This window comes from Helicoverpa zea, chromosome 11, assembly GCF_022581195.2.
Source record: "Helicoverpa zea isolate HzStark_Cry1AcR chromosome 11, ilHelZeax1.1, whole genome shotgun sequence".
Lineage (NCBI taxonomy): Eukaryota > Metazoa > Arthropoda > Insecta > Lepidoptera > Noctuidae > Helicoverpa > Helicoverpa zea.
The window spans coordinates 9374160-9398768 of record NC_061462.1 but is presented as its reverse complement, the minus strand read 5'-3'; the positions used below and the strand labels follow the sequence as shown (position 1 = coordinate 9398768).

The 24609-nt window shown below is 35.7% G+C and overlaps 3 protein-coding genes across 4 annotated transcripts in view; all 3 read left to right on the top strand.

Annotated features, from left to right (window-relative positions):
• LOC124634421 (protein artichoke) overlaps positions 1-24609 on the top strand; it is a 125363-nt gene that overhangs the window by 87730 nt on the left and 13024 nt on the right. Inside the window, exons 2-3 of one of the 2 annotated variants that reach the window (XM_047169997.1) lie at positions 6607-6641; positions 18912-19172. In XM_047169997.1, the coding sequence (XP_047025953.1) occupies positions 18918-19172 (255 nt within the window). In that variant the 5' untranslated portion in view covers positions 6607-6641; positions 18912-18917. The remainder of the gene's footprint in view (positions 1-6606; positions 6642-18911; positions 19173-24609) is intronic. The other variant, XM_047169996.1, reaches the window with a different exon arrangement.
• LOC124634425 lies at positions 20615-22481 on the top strand. The gene is made up of 2 exons (XM_047170000.1): positions 20615-21149; positions 21487-22481. The coding sequence occupies exons 1-2, from the start codon at positions 20960-20962 to the stop codon at positions 22479-22481; spliced, it is 1185 nt and encodes a 394-aa protein (XP_047025956.1). The 5' UTR covers positions 20615-20959.
• LOC124634424 lies at positions 22670-24602 on the top strand. The gene is made up of 2 exons (XM_047169999.1): positions 22670-23128; positions 23358-24602. Exons 1-2 carry the CDS (start codon positions 22670-22672, stop codon positions 24600-24602), a joined length of 1704 nt encoding a protein of 567 aa, XP_047025955.1.

Here is a 24609-nt window from a genome sequence, read left to right as displayed (position 1 = left end):
TTTATTTGGTGCAGTTGGACCATTTGTAGGTGTTATATATCAAAATCAAAATCAAAAGTCATTTATTCAAAGTAGGCTGAAAATCAGCACTTTTCGAACGTCAATACAAAAGACAGCCCCCAAAACGCCCGCCCTTCACCACTTCCTATGTGTTTTTGCTGGGAAGAAGAAGTGGTGGAACAAACTCCCCAGCAACACAATTATGTCTGTATGGTTTGAAGAACCGTATACAAATATTTAAATATCACTATACAACATTGTGTACATAAATTTGTATATAAAATCAATTCAAATAGTTAATCATGTTGGCTAGTACACACATGGGCGTAGCCACACTGGGGCAAGCTGGGGCACTTGCCCCACCCTGGGCCCTGGCTCTGACCTATAAGGTGTCTGAATAAACAAGCTTTTTTTACTAACTCTAACTAACAACATCAACAACATAATATATTCAACATGATAGTACATATTATGTACTATCCGTAAGTTATTGCACAAAAAAATTGTCGACTTTGGAAAGAGCGCGATCGAAACAAAATGCACGCTCGAGTTCCCGAACGTGCGCGGTGCGCGCGTCATTTGAAAGCGAGCCATATTCCCTAAAGGAATAGGTGCTATGTGGCGTAGCGAGCCGAGCCGTCCATCTAATGCAAAAAATAATGCATTGAAGGAGATGGAACTGGTAGATGTGATCAAAATTTCGGAAATGCAATTTTATCCTAGTGTAAAAACCGCGCTCGCTATTTTGCTTGCCCAGCCATGTACGACCTGTCCAATAGAACGATCGTTTAGCACAGTGGTTCTTAACAGGTGGTCCGTGGACCACTATATATATATATATAGTCTTTGTCATTTGTTTGCTTATTTTTTTTTTGATTGGTAATTGAGACGCGCCAGTGTATTATACAAGGTGTTGATTTGCATTTGTGCCATACGTCAGGAGGAGGACATAAAATACGTAAATAATCTATTGGAATTACAGTAGACGGGAAATAGCTAATATATACTGCTTTTTTTGTCATTGTAATGTCGTAGTATTTCAGAAGTAATCCAATTTTATGAATGAAATTTATGAATAATCGTTGCGTATACTTTGTGTTTGCGTTTGTGTGAGGGCGCAGCACGGTATTAAGGCCAGTAACACACGCGCCAAGTTTAAATACGGCTAGATGGCATTGAATTTTTATAAAAATTGTACCAATTTTTTTTTTGATTTGGTTCGGGAATCATTAGCATAATTACGTCCTTGACTATGGCACGGATGCAAATCAACAGCTTGTATACGCAATTATATACCAAAGAATTGTACAAAAGCAATATTTTTGACATAAAGTGGTTTGTTTGTTCTAATATAACTGAAAACACATCAGCAACCTCCCTACTCCTACGCCTTAAATCCTTTTAAGGCTATATCCAATTTCCCGCTAAAATATGCACCACAAGGCAGCACTCCCACTAAGCACAAACCTATTAGGATTTAGCCAGCCACGACCACATAAAATCCGGAAAAGTGGAAAGCAAAAATATATTAAAGTTTTGTTTAATCCAAGGACTGAAACGCAGCCTCGTAATATGAAAATGAGTTTGAAAGTGCCTACGGGCCCCGTCAACAAACTTTGATGAAGTTCCGCTTGATTTAGATTCATAGCTTTTCTGATGGTATCTGGATTGCTTGCTTATGCTTTGATTTTAGTTTTCAGTGTTAGAATTAGGAATCAGTCATCGGTGTCTTTGAATAAAGAGCTTAGTCAATTTAATTGTAGCTCGCTGCCTGTATTGCTAATTTTATCTTACCCCTTGCTACAATACCTAAAATTATCCTGTATTTTTTGCTTGAATTTGACGCTTCAATAAACATTTCTAGCATAGAACAACCGACTTCCCAAAAAGGAGGAAATTCTTAAGCAAAAATAAAGTGTACAACATTAAAATACTTTCACGAAATTGGAGTTTCTAAATATCAAGTCGGAGTTCTATTTTAATGCCGTAAGTACTTACAATTTCTTCGTAATAATTACATTTCTTTTGTTGTAACAGTGTTTGTCAGAAACAATGAGGTATTGCGTAGGCGCCGCATGATTTATTCATAGCTGGATGACGCTGGCTTTTGCCTCTTTTGGGAAATAAACATCTTGTTTCGGCTTATTGTATTTGTAATTTTTTATTGAGAATTAAAACGCTGTTTGCTCTGTTTAAATATTTTATACTTTAATCGTAGGTTGAGGGAAATATGATTGATGAGTTAGATGAGCCATATTTTTTTTTTGATTTTGGTAAAAGCCACGGAACATTAATTGACTATATCATTGTTGACTAAGTAGTTACATTATTGTGATTAGACCCATATGTCATAATATAATGGAGCAGACAAACATTTACATATTTTTTTATTAATTCTGCTCCTCTAAAACAAAGTTTAGAAAATAAATGATCTCAGCAATAAGGGAATCCAATGAAATTGGATTATCGTATCGCTCTGCGCCGGACAGGAAACAAAATATGCAAATAACTTTTAAATTAACTTTGAAATTGTCCCTCACTAACTTGCACTAAGTTTATTTATTTTGTGGGTAACACATACGGTTGCTTTAATTTGCATACTTTTAATATTCGGACACAAAATTTTGACTAAATAACATGGTAATTTAGGTCATGTTTAAAATGCATACAGTTAAATATGTACATTAATTGCTCTACTCTAAAGAGGAATATATTTAGTTCGTACTTGGGTTATCCATGATATGTTTGGCTATAGCAAAATAAACAACTTTACTATCCTGAGTGCTTTAATTGTTACGTACTCATCTACTCATCATCTGGCCAATTATGCTGGAGACGGCTTCCATTCTTATAGTATGCCACTGAGTTCCAGTGTTTTACATGGACCAATTATTTTAAGCAGAACAAAATGTACCTACATATATGCAAGTTCATCACACATACAAAGCCTTATTAAACACAACACCATATACCTACCTAATACCCATCTATTTACATAAACCCGTATAAATCTTCTTGCTGCCCACATACAAGAATGTTCAAGACCGATTCGACCTTCGGGGGCATGCCCAAGTATGCAATAGACTTCGGTCTCAGAATAAAGTGCTAGGGCAGACGTCAGGCGCGACTGTGAACGCCATCGCCATTGAATATATTGGTCTAGGTCAGGGTTGGGTCATGGGGTGGATAAGATTGGCTGCTACGAATTATCAAGAAAAGATCATGACATTAAAAAAAAAACGTTTTAGATACATGAAACATATTGTATATAATAGGTTATACATATATAAAAAACTAGCTTTCGCCCGCGGTTTCACCCGCGTCCCGTAGCCGGATGGTGACAAAAACTATCCTTAAACTTTCTCCCAAGTCTAAGTTACCTCCCCTCTAATTTTCAGCCAAATCGGTCATGCCGTTTTCATGTTACGTCGTGTCAACGGAAAGCGTGTTTCATTTATATTTATATACAAGCTGTTGATTTGCATCCGTGCCATATTCAAGGAGGTAATTATGCTAATGATTCTCGACCCAAATCAATAAAAAAATTGGTACGTAATATTTTTTCTTTAATTTTTTTTCGGAATTCCGTAAATTTCATCTAGCCTTATTTAGACTTGGCGCGTATGTTACTGGTGTTAAAACCGTGCTGCACCCTCACACAAACGCAAACACAAAGCATACGCAACGATTAGTCATAAATTTCATTCATAAAATTGGATTACTTCGGAAATACCACGACATTACAATGACAAAAAAAGCAGTGCATATTAGTTATTTCCCATCTACTGTAATTCCAATCGATTATTTACGTATTGTATGTCCTCCTCCTGAACTATGGCACAAATGCAAATCAACACCTTGTAGATATAGCGTCGAAAACTTCGTGAGAAAAATGAGATTAGGTCGATTTGCAATATGATGGTATTTGCTAGGCACTAAAAGCGTATTCGAAGATAAACACTACTGGCTGTTTTTGACAGATTCATAACACATTTATGAGCTCAAAGCAAAAAATCGCTGATAGCGTTGCTTACGATGAAAAATCTGGAAAACCGAAAAAATAGAACTTAAATTTCGTACTAAATGCTTTCTTCTCTTTAATTACTAAATTCTCTACTAATATAAGGTCATTTGGAAGTTATTGCCAACGTTGTTTTACCACCATTATATTTGATAAGTAGTTGAAAGGTAAACATTCGGATACAATACAATATTTTCAAATCCGCAGCAACCCTGTTCCATGCGGTGTATGTCTCCATAAAAGCTTTATGTCCCGTGAAGTGGACGCTCCACATTCCAGCCCGTGTGAACTCGGTATTAGGCCGAAAAATGTGTCACAGTTTGCCATCTCATAAACTGCTGTAGCGCCAATGGACACTGTATCATGTTGCTATTGTTGTTCGTGTAACGGCTCACATAGTTTCTTTGCACAATGATTTGTATGCCTTTTGGGGTATTCGGAATTTCGCCATTGAGTTTAGCAGCAATTTTAGCAAGGCAAATAATAAATACGGTATTTTTGTGTCACATAATATGGGAATGCATAATTTAAGTTTTTGGGAAACATAAAATTCGAAACAATTCAATTGCAAAACAAACAAGGCATGTTTGTGAATTCGTTATGTCCTGCTTTGACATAGAGTATGTAGAGAAATGTTTTTTTAGTTTCAAAATTGAATATGGATGTCAATTTCTCTTTATGCATGCTGTCACACCTAGCTTTCGTTTTCAAAACTACGTCAAACAGTACAGCGTGCAGCTTGTAACAAACATATAAAAAAACGCTTTAAAACAATACCAATAATTTAAAGTAGTTCAAAGATAAAAAGACCTACGTTAGCAGGAATCATACCTATAAAAATATATATTCTTTAAAACAATACCAGTAATTGTAACTAGTTCAAAGATAAAACCAACGTTAGCAGAAGTCATATTGTAACGTGGAACCGTGCAACATACGTGTCTTGTTAGTTTGCCTCAAGCTCGTTGTAGCTATGTGTTGCTAGTACGTGATACAGCAACGAAGTTCGCATCGCCTCGTCGAAGATATTGAGCGGCATGCGAGAAACAATTTTAAAATCTGAATAAGACAGACGTTGTATTGTTTTTCTTGTAAGCTGAGCATGAGTAGCAAAAACGTGGAAACAATCGGAATGCGTCGGAAGGCATCAAATGCCAATAATTCAATTTCATTGTCCATCCTGGCACTAATTTAGAGGCATATTGATGCTACAGAACCATTCCTACCATAAACTTTTAATGACTAGCGCACAGAAAGAAAAATAAACTCACGAATACAACTTACGTCAATACAAACAGACAATCAAGCTTAGCTTCAGCTTCAACCAAAAACCGCAATAAGCAAATTTAACTAGCTGCCATTAACCGTCGGTGTTTAAACAGAAGCTTCAACAATTCAAGTATAGTAACAGCCAATAAACGTGAAGCCAATAACACAGTATGAAATCCCCACAGAATTTGTGGATCGCCGGCATAAATCGGTCGCTGGCCCATGCAGAGCTGCAGCGCTCCAATCTACAGCTGCACTCGCTCAATAAGCCCACCCGAAAGGCGAATGACGTGCCCTATCTTTCGGCTTTGGATTTATAGGCACAGTGATAATCAAAAGCACCGTTTTTAAAGCGCTGAAAAATTGTCGGACCTACTTTTTGCGCCGCGAACGCGTTTTTCCGCGAAGGTTTTATACCCGTTCCTAGTCTACAAAGATTTATATTTTACGAGCAACAACACAAATGTTGAATTTCAAAGATTTCGCCAGCGTTTGGAATATGAATTTGATAAAACTATCATTGCTGAGTTGCACGGAGATTGTACCACCTGCGTTTTATAACTTTATTTCTGCCTCAAAAAGGAAAATTTTCCTGATGTTCCTTTAAAACCTTAATGCAAAGTTTTAAATTTTCTTTCTTTCAAAATCACCATTTTGTCAAATGTACTTAGATATTTTTGGCACTGAATACTAATTATATTTTCATCAACAATAATATTTTTTATTGAAAGGCACCATTCGAATTGTTTAATGCAAATACTGTAGCTTTCTGCCATACAGTTGCAAGTACACATTTGCAACAAAAATGTATCTTATAATCACTATTTACAATATATCTGCTATATTCAACCATAACCATGGTGCAAATAAATTTCCTTCATTTCAGCGCGTTTTCTGAACTAGCATGCTTGATTTACGTGCTCGATCAGACTTTGTTGATTTTTTCGCATTTGCATCGGAAAGTGACGAATGGTTTCATGCTTCACACCATGCTAATGGTCTGAGCTAAAGGCGAAGGGGATTTGAATGAGATTTTAGATGAATGATTAATAGTGCGAGCGTTTGTTTGTAGTTTGGTCGCCAAAATTGTGCAGCGTTAACTGACAGCATAATGCGTCATAAATATGCTAATCCTGGCAGTCTTGCTACTTTGCATACGTACTCAAAAAACTCTACTAAAAAAAGGCCCTGTTTTTTTAACATCTTATTGAAATTCCAATTTTTTTTATTTCTTTTCCCAACTCTATATCCCCAGTAAACGAAGTTATAATGTTTAAGATTATTTAATTGATATATATATATTTTTTAATTTTCAGGTAAATAACCAGCACATGTACATCACATAAATCTGGTATGCAAACTCATCGTTTACAACCTCACAAGAATAGGACATACATTCTAACATTCTAGATATTAGTTGCTAAGTTCTGTATATGAATCGTGCAACTTGCATACGTATGACCGCAAACTAGATGCATTACATCAAGTTCCTTGCATTCTAACCGGCTATCTTGTACGTTTCTGGAGTACAATGCTACTGAACTTTGAGTGGTGTTTCTGTTGGGTACATATGTTCGTATGTACTACATGGAAAATACATATTTCAATTCTTTATATAATAATCAGTGACAAGATAGGTATCGATAAGAAGAAGGGAAGTAAAATATATTGGGATGCTGTAGTTGCTGAAGTAAAATATATAGGGCTGTAGGAATTTGAAGTACAAAACAATACTAGTTGAATCGTCGCTTTGATTAAGAATAAGGCAAATGTAGCTATCAATAAAACATTAGTTAAATTAAATAAGTTGTTATAAGTCAGGAGTGATAAAATTAGCTAAAGATTCAAAGTCAAAGCTCTTAAATCTGTAGTCATAGGTCAGATTCATAAAATACGTCCATGTTTGCAACCTCACTAGCCAAACCCCTTCACAACCTAACACCAAAGATGACACAACAGACCCTAAATAATGACGAAGTAACCTCTACGGTGAACAAGGTATACTTCAAAGTGACCCTGTTGTTCTCACAGGTTAAATTGTCAGGTGCTCAAATGAATGCCTGAGCTTAGGTCGTTCCGTGAAACAATGGCGTCGGAACGCTGATGCAGCAAATAGGGTGGGATTTTGCCCTTTGCAATTTCGACATTACTTTTGTTTTTTTTTGTAACCATAGACTTGTGGTCCAATTATAGGAACCTTATTTTTAGAATTTGACAGGTTAGTATGGAGGCATTCGAAATATAAACTTTGTTTTTTAATTTGCATGTCGAATAGCTACATTTTAAGAGCAAAGCGCATTTTTTTTTTGGATTATCAAACATTTTTATGCATGAATGCACAGAGAGAATATTGTTACACTGGCATACAGGCGTATTAAGAACATAATCCTTTTTTGTTTGTGGTATTTTGTATCCAGATTATTACTTTTCAGAATAGGATCAAAAAATTCATGTATTTCTGTATTCATGTATGAATAGTGATTCAAAGTTACCTAACTGTATTATATTTAGGTACCCACCGGTTGTCGGAAGTCTCGGTTAGCCGTTATTTTCTTCGACATTGTTACTTATTTTATTTTGTGTCAAACTGGATTGAACCTGTGATTAATTAGGCGTCAATCAAGTTTTAATCCTACTTGTTTTCTTAAACGATATTTTTTTCGGTATCGGACTAATTTTATATGCTAGCATTATAGATATTGTTTTGAAAGAGCATGGTTACTATAATATTTAATTTCATACATATTTACAAATTAAACCCGTTCAATTATTAATCACATTATCCCAAATTATTTCCTCTAATTTCACTCCAATATAAAACAGGTAAAGGTTTTCTACAGACAAGAAACAAAACGCTTTTTCTGATTGACCCAGATACGGGATCAGCCATTTTGGAATTAAAATCGGACAGGGAAACAATTTTATAAATAATTACTCAACAGCTTCCTTTTGTAACAGGCCCATAAAGTAACGAACTCTCGTTTTAATTCACTCCAAAATAAAAGCTTTTCTTTTTATGGCGCGAAAAATACCAGAATACTTAAAAAAAAGGTAATCAGTTTATTCACAAAGAAAAATTCTATTTATCCTGTATACACAATTTGCTTTATGTAAATATGTATATAAAAATAATAAATTACGTAGAAAACGTGTTGTATCTTTTATCTAGTGGCAACATTTCAAATGATGTTAAGTTAATCTGTTTGTACAGAGAAAACACACTTTTGTTGGGAACAATCTTTTTGTTAGGTACGATACTGTGGCCAATCCAATTAAAAAAAAATACGGAATACATTGATTGCCTGTGACATCTTTTGTTCATTTTCAAGCGGAGTTTGGTGACATCCACGTGTAGGTTTTTAACCGGCTTCCAAGAAGGGTTACTTTGTTTTTTAGGATCTGATTACCCTATGAATGAAAAACGGGAAAAACTGGTAGAATTTATAACTTCAATAGATAAATGGAAATGTCGAAACCGCTACTCTTCCGTTATCTAAGCTTGAGAATCAGTTCTAAGCAACTTTAGCATTTAATCTTTGCCTTAAACCTATCAATTTATGGCCCCTATTCGTCAAAGAATTTGTGTAAGAGTGCAGTATCAAGTGCACCAACATGTCTAGTAGTTTCGAAGCTATTTGCGACAGTGTCACAGTGATCGATTCGGCAGTGCGTGATGTATGCCGATCGGCGTTTGATTGAACTGCCTACTGCGAGCGTTTAAACTCAGTGTTCTTAATTTAAATTGGCATTCTTTGATTCTTTTTTTTTTTTGATAAATAAGAACTTCATGGTTGCGATCTTTGTTTGAGGTTCTATTCAGATGTCAAATCATTGATTTATATACTAAAATATTTTTTATTGTTTTCTAGATGTAAAGACTGCATTTTAGTAGGTGACAACTTGATATACGCTACCGCTCGTGATTCAGTAAGCAATGTTGTGCACTAGGAAGAAGGCAAGAAGGAGGCTTGTGAATTTATGTATGTTTACATGAAGTCGTCAATTTCACGTCCGGAAAGTTTAAAAGCTATATTGTTGAATATAAACTATAAATCAACGTAGCAGTGGCAGTTCAATAAAAGGTCGGTATCCATCAGTTCGGTTCGCTTGTCCCGACCGAATCGATCACACTGACAGTCGCGCAAATAACTTCTGATACAAACGTACCTACTGGTGGAATAGGGTTTTTTTTTTAGTTTAAAATCTGTGGTAGAAACTGATTGCCTACATAAAATAACTTTTGGGCCAGCTGATAACATAATACCAAGCCGCAGGAATGATGAACATATAATCTGCTTGAATATTGAGAAAAGTCTAAACTGCGAATAAAGCTTTGACCTGAAAAGCCAATCCAATTACTCAATGATAGATAAGAGGTCTAAGAAGGCTTCTAAAATAAGTTTAATCCAATTGACAAGAATAAGTAGTAAAACTGAGCTTGAATTTTAACACTTAAGGTAATTAAATCATAACGCTAAGCTAACAAGAATTTTGGCTACTTTTACGACCACTTAGAAGCGTAAAAACTTTTTGAGTGTTACCTTTTTAGTTTTACATGCTTTAAAAAGTTTCGTGTTCCAGTTTTGAAATTATGTCAAGTCAATGTTTAGCGATGTGCACCATTTAACTGTAATAATAACCAAACTATAAACAACCATGTACTTGCCGCCCATTGGTCAACTGAAAATCGGATAAACTGAAAATCGGATAAACTGAAAATGGTTCGGTTATCGTTATAGTTACATGGTGCAATTCACAATGTTTTCTCTGTATGTTCTGCTATAACCTTGTTGTTCATTATTGCAATGACTAATAATGTAGTTTTGACATACAAGTGGATATAATTCATCTGCAAAGCAGGCTTACATACGGGTTTCAATAGGCTTACTATCTGTGTCTACGTCACCGTGCGTGAAACAATACATCGGAATCATAACTCGATATCGACGTTCCCGCATGACGTCATCAATGTGAGATTTACACCACACGATACGATTACAGTGTGGATTTATTTTCGAAAATGTAACCTCAAAAGATGCTCTCTTGTAAAAGTGAAATACAAGGAGCCATAGATTTTTGTATTTTATTTATAAGTTGTAGTGTTTTTAAAGATTTTATTCTTATTATCAAATATAGGCATTTGGTTACCGGAGAGTACAAAATACTCATACCTATTATAACTTGATTTATAAAGTGGCATTTCGCAGTTGCTGTCTGCATTAATGGCAGTACCACAATTGCCTATAAACGCATTAATCCAATTAATAATTAAATAATCAACAGCTGTTACTGCGCTGCACTTACCATAGAGCATTGAAATTGTAATACAGACTCCTTATCAGAGACTGCCACTGTGAGGCACGCTGCGTATGACAGTGGCCGGGGTTGGCGGGAAAACGTATGAGGGCGTGTATACAATGGTCTGGTTGGCGCGATATGCAGTTAGCGAACTGAGAAATGCATTGGATTGACACAATATGGCGAAATTATTATGGGTGTTTTATAATGTTGTTGACTATCAAAAATAATCTTATACTCAATTGTGATAGAACTAAATAAGTATTAAGTAGTAAGCTTAACGAGTCTCAGATTTAGAAGATCAATCATTTTGTAGGAATTTTGTGTTGTAAAACGTACTTGTCGGTTAAACGTGTACATAGAACTTAGGCTGAAGTTCCTCGTTATCTCATATTTTACTGAAATGCCTAGAAGTAACTAGAACAATTTGAATGAACTTCATAAAAATATTTCATTATAAACTTATTAAGGGCGCAGTTATCAAGCTATTATTCTAAGAAAAATTACGGCTGTTTCAACATCGAGAGTAAAGTTTTTAACAAGATTAGTCGCCGGGGTCCACTGGAGTTGAATGAACGCAATTTGTAACAAATTACAACTTAACAACAGTTTGTCTTTATTTCTATCATTCCGCTAAAGTACCAGAATATTGAAGGGAGAATTAATTTTAATATAAAACAGTAACTTAGATGGAATTTTAGATTCGTTTCGAGTCGTAACTTAAGTTTGAAGGACCGGAGGACCCAATGACAATGTTTCTGTTGTTTTCTTAATTAGAGTGTAAACAAAATTTTCATGTTTCTTAGAAAACGGCCTGTATTTATTAAGAAAGGTATCTTGATGAAATGACATTTATATTTTTATAATTGGCAAGCTTCTGGAAGTATCCTATAGTTACTTATGAACCTTGACAGTCGGGTTGGCAAACGTATTGTAGGGCGATAAGTGTGCAAAAGATTGCTAGCAGGAATAAAGGCATCTAACGGAACGGTTGTAAAGGCACATGCTAACAGGGGCCCGATTCTCCTAAGTTAATAATGTCAAAATCGAATAGAAATCGAATCGCAATATGATCGCAATAGCAGTTTTAACCATATCGGGCATTCTGCTACTAATAAAAGACCAATCGTATTCGATTGACATTTGATTGGTGTGCGATTGGTCTGCTATTTTGGTGATTTTGGTCTATACGGTAGTTTGCTGTACAATCATTTTGCAATCGTAAATCGTTTGCAGACAAAATGATTCATTATTGAATGACAGAAAAGCATAAAAACGTTTATTTCAAAGAAACAATAGCAGAATGCCACATACGCTTCAATCGTAATCGAGTCGGGATTGGATATCAGTCGAATCGAGTCGAACGTGAATTGTATGTTACTTAAGTAAAATTAGGAGAATCGGGCCCCAGGGCTCTTAAATATTAGTTAAACCTAATAGGGCGATAGTATAATAAAAAAAACAAAGTCCACCTATCTCTACCTATTTAAACTGCAGTAATTCACAAAGCACGTAATATTATTTCATACAAAAAGCGACAGAGCGAGCGCCATCGTAATAAAGTTTTATACACCACGCTATGACTTTGCAGCACCTAAACGTACCGAACATTTATCAGTATAGTTCGAGTATTTACTAAAATTCCGAGTTTTCCTAGTTTTTACTAGTTTTATAGCTGTTTTATGGACTTGGTCCGTTTGTCGTTAACTACGAGCGATATTAAAAATTATATTACTCCAGCGCTGGGTTTGAATGCTTAATTTTTAATGTACTTTTATGCTGTAAAAAGGAGGTCGATCGTCAGATGTTTTACGAGAAGTGTGATAGCTGTTAGGTTATAAATAGGTGAAAATGTAAAATTATACGTCCATTTTCAGATCAGATGTTCAATCGACCTGAATAATTTTACAATCTCAAAGTATTTTAACATTTTAGCGAAAATATCTGTTGCTAAGAAGAACATTCTAGCAAGCCGTACACATAATCCTTGACTAAAAATAGGAGCACCTATCTACATAAGTATTATGATAACATTAAAATGCAAAACCTTAGATCGTGTAAAGGCCGCGCGGCTGGATATGCTGTAAAGATATCATAGATGAGGGAATTACGTACTCGTAGGCACGCTAATGAGTGCACGACTGAGCTCCACGTATATATGAATTTTAATCCTGATACGAAATGAGAAGAGGTGACTGACTTAATGACGGTCTGGCATATCCATATTTAGCTTAAATCTCTAGCAAAATTTTTAAATGGATAAAATTATACTATCCCATTTGAATTACAAAACACGATTGCAAATCACTTATAAAAGCAACTGAGATTGCACCATAGCACGTGACTAATGAATAGGTTAATTAATGTTTAATTGGACTACGAAATGCTTCAATAGCACAGAATGCGGTATCAAATCCAATATTTGTTCGCCATTATATAGTGTTGCAACTAATTAACCTGTCGAACACGAAATACAGATTCAACATTATTTGCATTAGAACTATTTGGTTTGCAACCATAAAGTTCCGCGGAAGCAGTTCGGAATATTACACAGACACGATTTTACTGCACTGGCTGAATATAAATAAAAATAAAGCTATATTCGCGTAATGATATTTAATTTTGAAAATCGAATACGGTTCGCGGTTTAAAAATATTTGAGCGCGAGCGTAGTCCGTCATATATTGTGGTAGAAATGTGTTTGCGAACGTGAATCGATCAATTCTTTTTATTATTTATTTGTATCGAATAGTTACAGTGGATGGATTGCATTAAATGAAAGTATTTGATTACTTTGAAATATAAACTATAGAATGTTGTGAGTAAAAGTTGATACAGGTGAGTTATTTAATGATTGTGAGTTCATTGAAGTCGAGACGTGGTTTCAATGTTTTACTGTGTGATGTATCTAGTAGTAAAGAAACATATCTATAGAGAAATTCGTTGATAGTTATCAATTAAGACCAAATCCCCATATTCAGTTGCCATAGTGTTAAGTAAAATTAAATAGGCAAGTATTTTATTTTAATAAAAGTATACTATATTAAATAAATTACAATTAAATACTTATTTGGAATCCGACACTGACGGCATTACATCAATGAATTTACACTTTCATGCAAGACCGTTCACCGTGAAATTTTCTAATGAAACATCCAATTAATATTACATGTCTTACAAATATGTAATTCTATCTTTATTATGTAAAATACGTGTTTATTGCATGCTTCTAGTAATGTATTAATTGTTGGCTGTTACTCATTAGATATTACGTTCGGCTAAGAGCGTTTCCTTGTACGTAGTATAACAGCTTCGGATCGCTCGTGCGTTAATATTTTGTTTTGTTCTTGTGTCACTCGGTTTACTTTAGGTAGTTCCATTAAGGTTATTTGTTTTAATGGCCTTTGTAAATTAGTTTTAAAGTTATTATTGATCTAAAAAAAATAGTTAAAATATGCTTATAATAGGGAAGACTTGGACAGCTTCCTCTCGGACTGGCCTCAAGCAGCGATGGATAGAGAAAAGTGGAAGGCTTTGGGGGAGGCCTTTGCCCAGCAGTGGGACAGCATAGGCGAATTAAAAAAAAAAAAATGCTTATTTCACTCGCGAAAGAAAATGCTTTATTATATTTTCAACCGATTTCAAAAAAAGAGGAGGTTGTCAATTCGTCGGGACTTTTTTTTATGTATGTTCACCGATTAGGTACTCAAAGAAAACTGGACTGTGTGTGGTGTGTGTGTGTGCCGAAAATCTTTTTCATATGCACTACTGATATTCCTTATTTAAACTAAGAAGGCACCATACGCCTTCGTGGTTCACTGCTCCTAACCACACTTTTGTAAACAAATCCAAAATTAACAAAGTTCATAGTGGGCTATTAGAATGAAGATAATTACTACTGCACGTAAGCAACGAAGTTTTTAATTAAAGTTTATATCAAGTTAAACCTCAGTGTGGTATAAATAATTTAGATTTAGCGTCAGGTGCATGAATAGCTAAGTTAGTGGTGCACGTGCGATGGAAAACTGCATTAGGCACTCACCTATTCTAAGTAGATTAAGTAAGAGCATTTTCGTACCTACGTTGTTTGGATCGCGAAGCATTTAGTCTTTAGTGGTATAGAACTTTCTTGCAAAGGAACTTAGCAACCATTTGTAAATTATCTGTAAATTAAGTACGTTTACTAATTTTTGGTGCATTGTAAATTGTTTCTTACGAAATACCAGTTACGTAATTTGAATTTAAAACTCTTGTGATTATTACGATAAGTGTACGATAGCTTAATGATCTTAATTTTTAACGTTAGATAGAGAATACTTAAGTACCTCTGGGTAATTCTTACGAAATGGCACTCAGAAAGAAAGAAAAAAAAAATAACTAAAAAACTTCTCTTTGACATCTAACTTCAACATATTTTAATTTGTAAATAATATTTAGTAGATCAGCTACACTATAATGCAGTATATCATAATAAAATCAAGCCTGCAGTGTCTCAAGGCACGCAAACTTTAGTCCTGTATGTTAAATAATGTGCATCAAATATTAGCCTAATGCAACCATTTGGCGTTGTCCCAGCAGATTTGGCTCAGCACACACTTTATTTGTTGCAAGCGATGTTGCACACACCAAGTGTTGCCAACATTAAAATGTTCCTCAAGAGAAATACGAATACCCTCGATGGTATGAAAGTTTTGCTAACTTTTTAATTTATTGCGAATAGTTTTGTGGGTTTATTCTGTGCCAAAATTATGGATAGTTTGTTGTGATACATATTTCTATAATATGCAACATTTATGAATTATTACTCGGTTGATACGTCATCTATGCTCCACTTATGATTACCCATTTTTAAATCATGAAAATTGCACTGCATCTATTGCAATTGCCCATTTTTTTTCCATAGCACCTCGGAGAGGAAGCTATTCAATTCTTCGTTACGTAAAGACTACTGACTTATTTAAACTTATATGTTCGTTCTTATTACGGCTTTATAAGGTCCTCTCTACACAATAATTCAATAGTAGATACGACACTATATGTATGGGTAGTGGGTACTTATAATCCTTAGTACACATACCCCAAATTTCGGGGTAAAATTCCGATGCAGGCGACATTGTCGCAACCATAGTTTATTTGTTGCATCGTCGTTGTGCTGTGACCCCCGCGCAAGATTTGTTGTCTGTCCGTTGCTCTGAGTAATGGACTTTGTTTTAGAATAGTTCCATAGCTGGCCTCAGTTAACGTAGTGTGAATAAGATGCTGCGGCTGTGCTTTTATTGTGTTAGTTAGTTTATTATGATAGGAGTTAGTTTGGGTCATGAAATAGCAGATATATTGAAGAACCATATAATCCAATCAGACAATAACTAAGTACACGTGATTAATATAGCCATCCAACCAAGATAGTCACAACATTATACAATAACAATGTACTGTCACTAGGTCAAGTAATTAATTATTTACAACGTCATTAATCTCCTTGTACATATACCTAAGTTTATTAATTAACCAAATTGTTTGTTTACACGCAAGTAACTTCTTCACAGAAATTGTTTTCACAAACAGATAAGCCGGATCTCTCTCACGAAATTCGGCGCGCTCTCAATAAATCCTTGTTTTTATTTACCGCAAGATCAAAAGTTTAAGAAGTTTCAACAAAGGAGGTTGAAATTTATATTCGGATATATCAAAAACTGTGTTCGGGGAGATGAGAAGCCGATGATGGCGGTGAAGAAGAAGTTCCGAACAAACTATGCTAGTTTCGGACGCGATCGAACAAACTTTTCACATAAATCGAGCTTCGTTAATAATTTACCCATTCGGAATTCGCACGATGATCGTTTTCCAGCTACGGAGCACGGAGCAAATTTCTCATATTACGTTGAGAGCTCCGCCCGTGTGTCTGAGACAAATTATTACGGTGTGCCACAGTGTCTGACACGGTGTGCAATGGGGACGTGCCATGCGACAACTCGTTAGCGGTAGAGCGAAGTATCGGAAAATTTTATATAAGTTATTAATTTATTGTCTGTTGGGAGTTCGACAATGTATAGAATGAGAAAATTTGTTCAATTAACAGACAACGAAAATTGCCAGAGTTTGAAACCTTGCAGTTTCATTGTCTGAAGAAAAATAAATTTAATATCGAATGAGAAAACGAAAATTCTGATGATACGAATCAACAATGGCGACTTTCAAAGTTGTAATTGCCGAGTGAACCACGTCAAAGTCAAAGTAAATTCAAACTTATGACTAGTTTATATATTCACACAAAAAGTGAAAACCCTTTTTCTTGTTAACCATCCAATTATCGCTTGCAGTCTAGACAATTTCCAGAAAACTTCGCAGACAATGTAATAAAAATGAATTTTATCACGAAATATATTGTAGCTATTTCGACTATTGTGTGTTAAATAAATATGAATGCTTTGACGCGCTCAATCACCAGTTAAGTACATACATTTTGTGTATGACATGATGAATACAATTTTGATAAATCGTGACTTGAAAGTAAACAATTCAAAGTGTTGCTGTGTTAACTAATGAACGAAGCTGCCACAACAAATATAGTACAAATCGCATTGATAAACGCAGAAAAGCTAGAAATCTTGATTGCGATAGAAACCAGTGTAACGAACCAAGAACTGTCTTCGTTGCAGTCCATGAAACTCCAGTACGAATGTAAAGAAGTGCAAATACGAATAAACCTCAGACTAACAGAGCGGAACTTTTATATTGACAGGTTTGATTTACGAAAACATTGCTTTTCAAAACGTCACGACTTTTGTTGAAACTTTTTTTCTTGTAATCAGTTCTAACGACATAAGAAATATACGTATAGCAAAAATGATTAGGTATATATTTAATTCAACATTATATTTTTTTTTGGAACTTATGTTTCCCTAATATGGTTTATTTTCTTCTAAGTGTAGTTGAAATACTGTTAAAACAGACACTGTGGTCACATAGTCGGTGCCTTTACAATTCGCATTATTGCAACAAATCTAGCGTATTTCGACATAGGAAGTCGCTGGAAAAGGAATAAGCCACGTAGATTGAGCCCATTCGTATGAGGAAACAAAATTACTACTATTCCGACCGAACCTAGTGTAGTCGGGTTAGGCACGGTGTTTGTTACACAATTTTCTTTTTATAGGATTGCATGTAGCTATAGAAGTTTATTGAACAAACGGACATGGCTTTGGTAGCAATAATAGTTGTGTTGTTTTAAAGTTGTAAATTGAAATATTTAATATACTTACACTTTGTTTTGTTTCCACACAGTCTTTACTTATGTATAGGGTGCGTCAAAGCGTCTTATTAATTAAAACGTTTTCTGAAAACAGACGCTATGCTACCAACACTACCGAAGTCAGGCTTATCACAAAAATGCAATACGACCGTATAAACACAACTAATTGACAGCCAAGCTACAAAAGTCTTTGACCGTCTTATTGTCTTAACACAAACACGACACAATGTCCGAACAACCTTCGTCGAATTTCCTCTGTGGTTCAACATTAATCCTATAAAAATTAATGCGTTGTCTATGAACGAAATAAATAAAGGCCCGACCATAAATTTTGGGCGCGAAGCCCGTTTACGAGTATTTTACTTGTTTAGTACTCCCTAAGTCGGCTTAAGAAGGAACGAAGTTTTTGAAAAGGTTACCTTATTAAGATAAAGGAGGTTGCGAAAGAAACAGGTATAGCTTAGAGGATTTATTTGTTACCAAGGGCTTTTAGGATCATAATAAAATTCTTAAAACTGATGATGAATCGATTTATTGTAGTTCCTGAATAATTTATTATAGAGAGAAAAGGTTAATAATGTATCCGTATCGTATAATATTGCCTCGAACAATTTTTGCAGCTCTCCAGCGATTTGTATTTTTATCGGTTATCGGTGTTTTGTTTATAGCAACGACCCGCTATGGTTCTATTCCAAGTTCAAATAAAAAGTCTACACTAAGTTATTGAGGCATTTGTTTTTACGAGTGAATTCTTTGACAATGTATTCGTTCACAGTTAATTATTTTACATGGAGATAAAAATAATTTGTGTCTCTTGTCTATATTTATTACAAACAATATCGTGAATATGTTATCTATAATACAGTAACAGGACAATAAACGTATATTACAATACATATTTTATTAATTTTAATTAGGTAGTAAAAAATTGGATTAACTTTTTTGTATTTTTTTCTTGTAAATTAGGCTTTTCGTTGATACGACGTTGAAGCATTAATTCACATAGGTATCTATCAATAACATCCAATCCGAATGTATTTCAAAGTATAACATTTTTTTTTGTCTTTTCAGATAAAAATGCGGTTACTTCTCCTACTCTTCACGATCCCGTACATCGTGGGTCAACAACAATGGGTGCCCTGTTCAGAGCTGAACGATGACCTCCGGTACCCCTGCCGGTGCAAGGTGCAGGTAGACCGGGCTCTGCAGCTGAGGATATTGATGAACTGCGACCGGGTGGTGTTCCCTGGTGACTTCCCGACCCTGCCGTATGGAGCTCCTATTATATCGTTCAGTCAGAGGTTCGCTGGGCAGCAGACTTTGCCTACACAGGTTAGTTAAGCTATTAAAGACTCTATTTTCTTAATATGAAAAGATAAAGGTCGAGATATATTTTTGTGTTATCAATATCTGAAAAATTGATTCAGCAATAAAGTTAAAACTAGTCTATAATAATGATCAGATTCTTTCATCTTCCAATCTATTTGATTGCTCAATTTCAATCTATCTGCAATCCAAATTCTCTGAACGGTTCTTCTTAAACTAATTAAAAGCTGGATAGGAAAGATCACGTCGGCAAAACGTACACGTCGAATTGCTAATGTCAAAGTATGTCCAGATTTTGAAATCAGGGCATGTATCTGTTTTAAATTCAAGCCACCTTGCTGTTTTCAAATGGGACGTTATTCCATTGGTCCTCTAAATATCTCCCGAGGGATAAAAACAGCTTTGTCCCTGTGACCTTTCGTGTCTATTGCATTACGCGATCTGTAAATTGTGTTTGCTGTAGCAGTGTGCTTAACGGATAGGTAATGCATTTTCCGACGATAAAATGTTACTCTATTTTGTTCTGACATTTAGTTTGTAGTTCTGGTGTAATCTAGAGCTTATTTTTATTTATTTTGTTGGGTGAAAGATTGTTGAAAGAATATTGAAGTAACGTTAGACAGATTCTTAGAAGCTACGTAAACACCCATATTATTAGAAGGCCACGGACACGATAAGTATGGAAGCCAAAAATGTTTAATTGTTTCCTATAACTTCACGTCTTGATTTGCAATATAAAACCAACAAAGCATAGCCATAATCTGTTATGCTATTTCTTAAAAAAAAGGATTGACCACTTTCATAACTCAACCCAAACTTTCTCTAAAAACATACATCACTCCACATCTTATTACAACAATAAATTAAGCTAAAATTTCCACAAAACACACCAGATGAATTGGTACAAATTAGTCCGCATTACCGTGGTATGCGTAGGATTTCTATTTGCGGGATGACATGCGATCGTTCATGATCTGATAACCGCAGCCACGGGACGGAACGAGTGGACTGATTGCATGATTTGCTAGCTGCACTACTTAGTAAAGTGCTGCTTTTATTTTAGACGTGATTGCTGTGGTTTGATTTTATTTGTCCTTTTTGGTGGCCGACTAAACTGTTCTTATTGATTTCTCACGGTTTATTCTTGTTGGCATGAAGAATCTTTACCTCTGCATTACTTGGTGGATGATGACCACACATAGAATCATTTAATGCATTCGTTAGTTAAACATTTCTTTTAACAATGTTACGGTGTTAATTACACTTAATAATTAAAGCAAAGATCCATTTACATCCAATTAAGACAAAAACCATAAATCAAACATATTAAATAATTAAAGATCACAATTAAACTTTAATATTAAAATGCGCAATCAATTTGTGGAATCATGCGGCGTTTCCCATTTCAACGCGGTGTACGTATTTATCGCCTCATTTGTTTTATCTGACATGGCCGCCCTTATTGTGACGTCACAGAACATACGCGACGGAATTTATACCGATTCATATCTGCTCTATGGTAGGTATGAAATAATGGCGTATTTTTGGTAATTAAACTTCAGTGATTCGCCCTTCGAGATTACACTTATTTACTTGTAGTAGCACGGATATGTGCTGCCATCTTACACTACTTTAGAGCAACCATATTTAAAAAAAAAAAAAAAAAAAAAAAATAATTATGCGCGCTCTAATGTGGGTATCCCATACACGTTTTGTGTGGCTGCCATCGCGCACGTATTTTTTTATCGTTATTAGTTATTTGGATATTTTAGTGGGTTTTTTGTGTTTAAATCATGGGAAAACGAAAACACCACGACGAAGAAGAGTATTTGGCTCGAAAAATCAGAAAATACGAGAAAAAGATGTCTCGAGTTCGCCGTAAACAAAGGAGTTACCGCAGTGCATCCATTTCAAGTTTAGAACGTGATCGATATTCGGATAACGAATACCCCGGGTCGCCGCAGGAGACTCCACAAAACGGAGGTTTGTACATACATGGATATTTAAATTTCGAACGACACTCTTCGACAGCGTGACCTTGACCTACTTTTCAAACAAATCGTTTTTTTTTTTTTTTTTTTTTTTGTTTACCGTCTAGTGCTATGAGTTTAGTCTGCAAGGCTAATACCAACCAATAGTATACTTCAGTTTAACCTGTAAGGTTAATCGCTGTATATGTGGTAGCACAGAAACTCTAGAACATAGTCCGGGAGGCTATGTCGTGAGTTATGTTTACAGTTATGTGGATGACACGGATAACTACCTAATTCTAGAGTACAAACCGTGAGTTTGTATCATGAATTTGTTACTATTGTTTCAGGAGCCCCTTATGAAGTAAATTTTACATTAAATCAAACTTCACATTCAAACGTCTCGGCTACCAATAGTATATCCGTGCCCGCACCGACGGCAACTTTTGCTCCCGCACCTGATCCTACTTCTGTTGTTATACCCGTGGCCACGTCCACGCCAAATATACCGCCGCCGCTAGAAAATGCGCCTACGGAAGGTATACAGGAATTAGACCTACAACCTGATATTTTGTGTTTACTCGGAGAAGAGCCTGTGAGGGAAGAGAAGTTCGGTGTGAATGTTCACAAAGACATTGCTAGCCGCTGGTCTGATATATTAGTTAATGGTATTAAGGATCAAACTAAAAATGAGATATTGAAGGCCTATAATGTACCTGATAATCTTAGAGTTGCTCAGGCTCCGACACTTAATCCTGAAATAAGAGCGGCGGTGAATGAAAGTGCCTTGAAGAGAGACGATATTCTGATTGATAAACAGAAGATTTTGTCTGTTGTCATAACAAGTTTGGCAAATACAATCACGTCTGTTTTGACAACTACTTCCATCGACGAGACGTTCAAGTGTCAGATGTTAAAATGCCTTAGTGATGCCGGTAGACTCTTGTGTCATGCACATTATGATGAGACACAAACTAGAAGGAATTTTTTGCTGTCGTGCCTTAACAAAGAGATCAAAGATAGTGTTAAGGACCTTAAACGTGATCACATGTTATTTGGTACTGATCTTCAAGATAATTTAAAATCTATGAAAGCTATTATAAAAACAGGTTCCGAGTTAAAATCTTCGGCTGCTAAGCCGAAGTTACCACCCAAAAATTTGCAACCGAAAGGATCAACTCCAAGGGCTTTAAACTGGAGGGGCCCGCCACCGCCGCAGTCACAGCCTCGCCGCGCGCCAGCGAGACCGAACCCGACGGCTGGTGGGCGCAAGCAGCAGCCATCAACGCGCCGTGCGACGGACCGTCGTGCTCCACGTCAGCAGAGCCGGCCCTCGCGCCGCTAGCCGAGGTGAACGGCACTAATGTACAGGCTGGTAGATTGAAATATTTCTATTATAATTGGTTACACATCACGAATGATCCAGTAGTCTTATCCTGGGTTAATGGTTTGCGAATTCCTGTTTCAAATGATATCTTTCAGTCTAGCATTTATCCACAAAACACTCCCAAATCCAATGCAGATGAGTTAGCCATGACTAAAGAAATTGAGAATCTTTTAAGTATTGGCGCCATTAGTCTATGTGAACCATGTGATGGTCAATTTTTATCAAATATCTTTCTTGTCAAGAAGAGCAATGGAACCAATAGATTTATTTTAAATTTAAAATCATTAAATAAGTTTATTACCGCGCCACATTTTAAACTTGAAGATTACAGAACTGCAATGAGGCTCATGTCTAAGCATGCTTACATGTGTTCAATTGACCTTAAAGATGCATATTTTTCAATTAGTGTTCATTGCGAATCTAGAAAGTATTTGCGTTTTTATTGGTTAGGAAAGCTATATGAATTTCAAGTTTTACCATTTGGTCTTAATATAGCACCCTATGTTTTTACAAAAATCATGCGCCCCGTAATGGAATTTCTGCGTAATCAGGGGCTATTGTCTGTCATTTATTTGGATGATTTGTTGTTATTCGGAAATACTAGTATAGTTCGGCCATTCAGAGAATGCGTTCCTGACACGTCGCGATTGAACTGACGACGTAACTTTGCAATGGCGTTGCAGTTACGATAAAAATATTTTTGCTGGTTGTTTACCGTTTTAACAATTGAGGAGCATTAAAACAACATTATTATATCAATAATCAATGAATGTTATTACGTCGTCAGTTCAATCGCGACGTGTCAGGAACGCATTCTCTGAATGGCCGAACTATAGTGACTGTAAACGAAATTATGAAATTACTCAAAACTTGTTGCAATCACTAGGTTTTACAATAAATATAAAAAAGAGTGTAAGTACACCCAGTCAAACTGCTATCTTTCTAGGTTTTCTGTTTGATTCACAAAATTGTACAATAAGCATTCCTCTAGAAAAGAAACAAAAGATCAAGGATGAGCTCATGCATTTTTCTAGTTTAAAACGGTGCAAGTTACGTAACTTCGCTCATATGATAGGATTGCTAATATCGATTTGTCCAGCATCGCAGTATGGCTGGCTTTATACAAAGAAGTTTGAAAGAATTAAGTATCTGAGTTTGAAACAAAATGATGATTACAATCAATACATTAATTTACCTATGCCCTTACGTGAAGAATTTGACTGGTGGTTACGTAACATTGATCATTGCGCTAGCCCTATCCGATCTGGTGACTACAAGTTGGAAATATACTCAGACGCGTCTCGAACTGGTTGGGGTGTGAATTGCTCTGGTAGAACCGCCAGCGGGCAATGGTCTAGCGAAGAGTTGACAAAACATATTAATTATTTAGAGCTGAAAGCAGCATTTTTTGGATTACAAATTTTTGCCAAAAATTTTAGCAATTGTGAGATTCTTTTACGGATTGACAACTCTACTGCTATTTCTTATATCAATAGGATGGGTGGTATACGATATCCCCATCTCAATTCAATCAGTCGCAAGATTTGGCAGTGGTGTGAAGAGCGAGGCTTATATGTTTTTGCTTCTTATATTAGTTCTCGTGACAACTATATCGCGGACGCGGAATCTCGTCGCATACATGCTGACGTCGAATGGGAACTCGCCGACGACGCTTATCGTTTTATATGCAAAAAATTTAACCAGCCTGAGATTGATTTGTTTGCAAGTCGATTGAATAAGAAATGTTCGAAATTTGTTTCTTGGCACAAAGATCCCGAAGCATATAAGGTGGATGCATTTACTTTGACCTGGTCTAATTATTTTTTCTATGCATTTCCCCCATTTTGCTTAATAATAAAAGTTTTACAAAAAATCATTTTTGATAAAGCTGAAGGTATTGTTGTGGTTCCTCTCTGGCCAACGCAGCCTTGGTACCCACTTTTTAGGAAGCTGTTGATTACCGAGCCTATTGAATTAAAATCTAATACAAAATTGTTGTCATCCCCTTACAGTCGCGAACACAAGCTTCAAGAGAGTCTTACCCTGGTTGCCGGAGTATTATCAGGCAGGCGTTCCTGAGGCAGGG

Excerpts from the sequence above, each read along its gene's own strand:
- LOC124634425 (XM_047170000.1), top strand. The coding sequence starts at position 20,960 with ATGGGAAAACGAAAACACCACGACGAAGAAGAGTATTTGGCTCGAAAA. Across the intron at positions 21,150-21,486 it reads GGAGACTCCACAAAACGGAG|GAGCCCCTTATGAAGTAAAT; the intron begins GTTTGTACATAC and ends CTATTGTTTCAG.
- LOC124634424 (XM_047169999.1), top strand. The coding sequence starts at position 22,670 with ATGACTAAAGAAATTGAGAATCTTTTAAGTATTGGCGCCATTAGTCTA. Across the intron at positions 23,129-23,357 it reads TGTTATTCGGAAATACTAGT|AGTGACTGTAAACGAAATTA; the intron begins ATAGTTCGGCCA and ends TGGCCGAACTAT.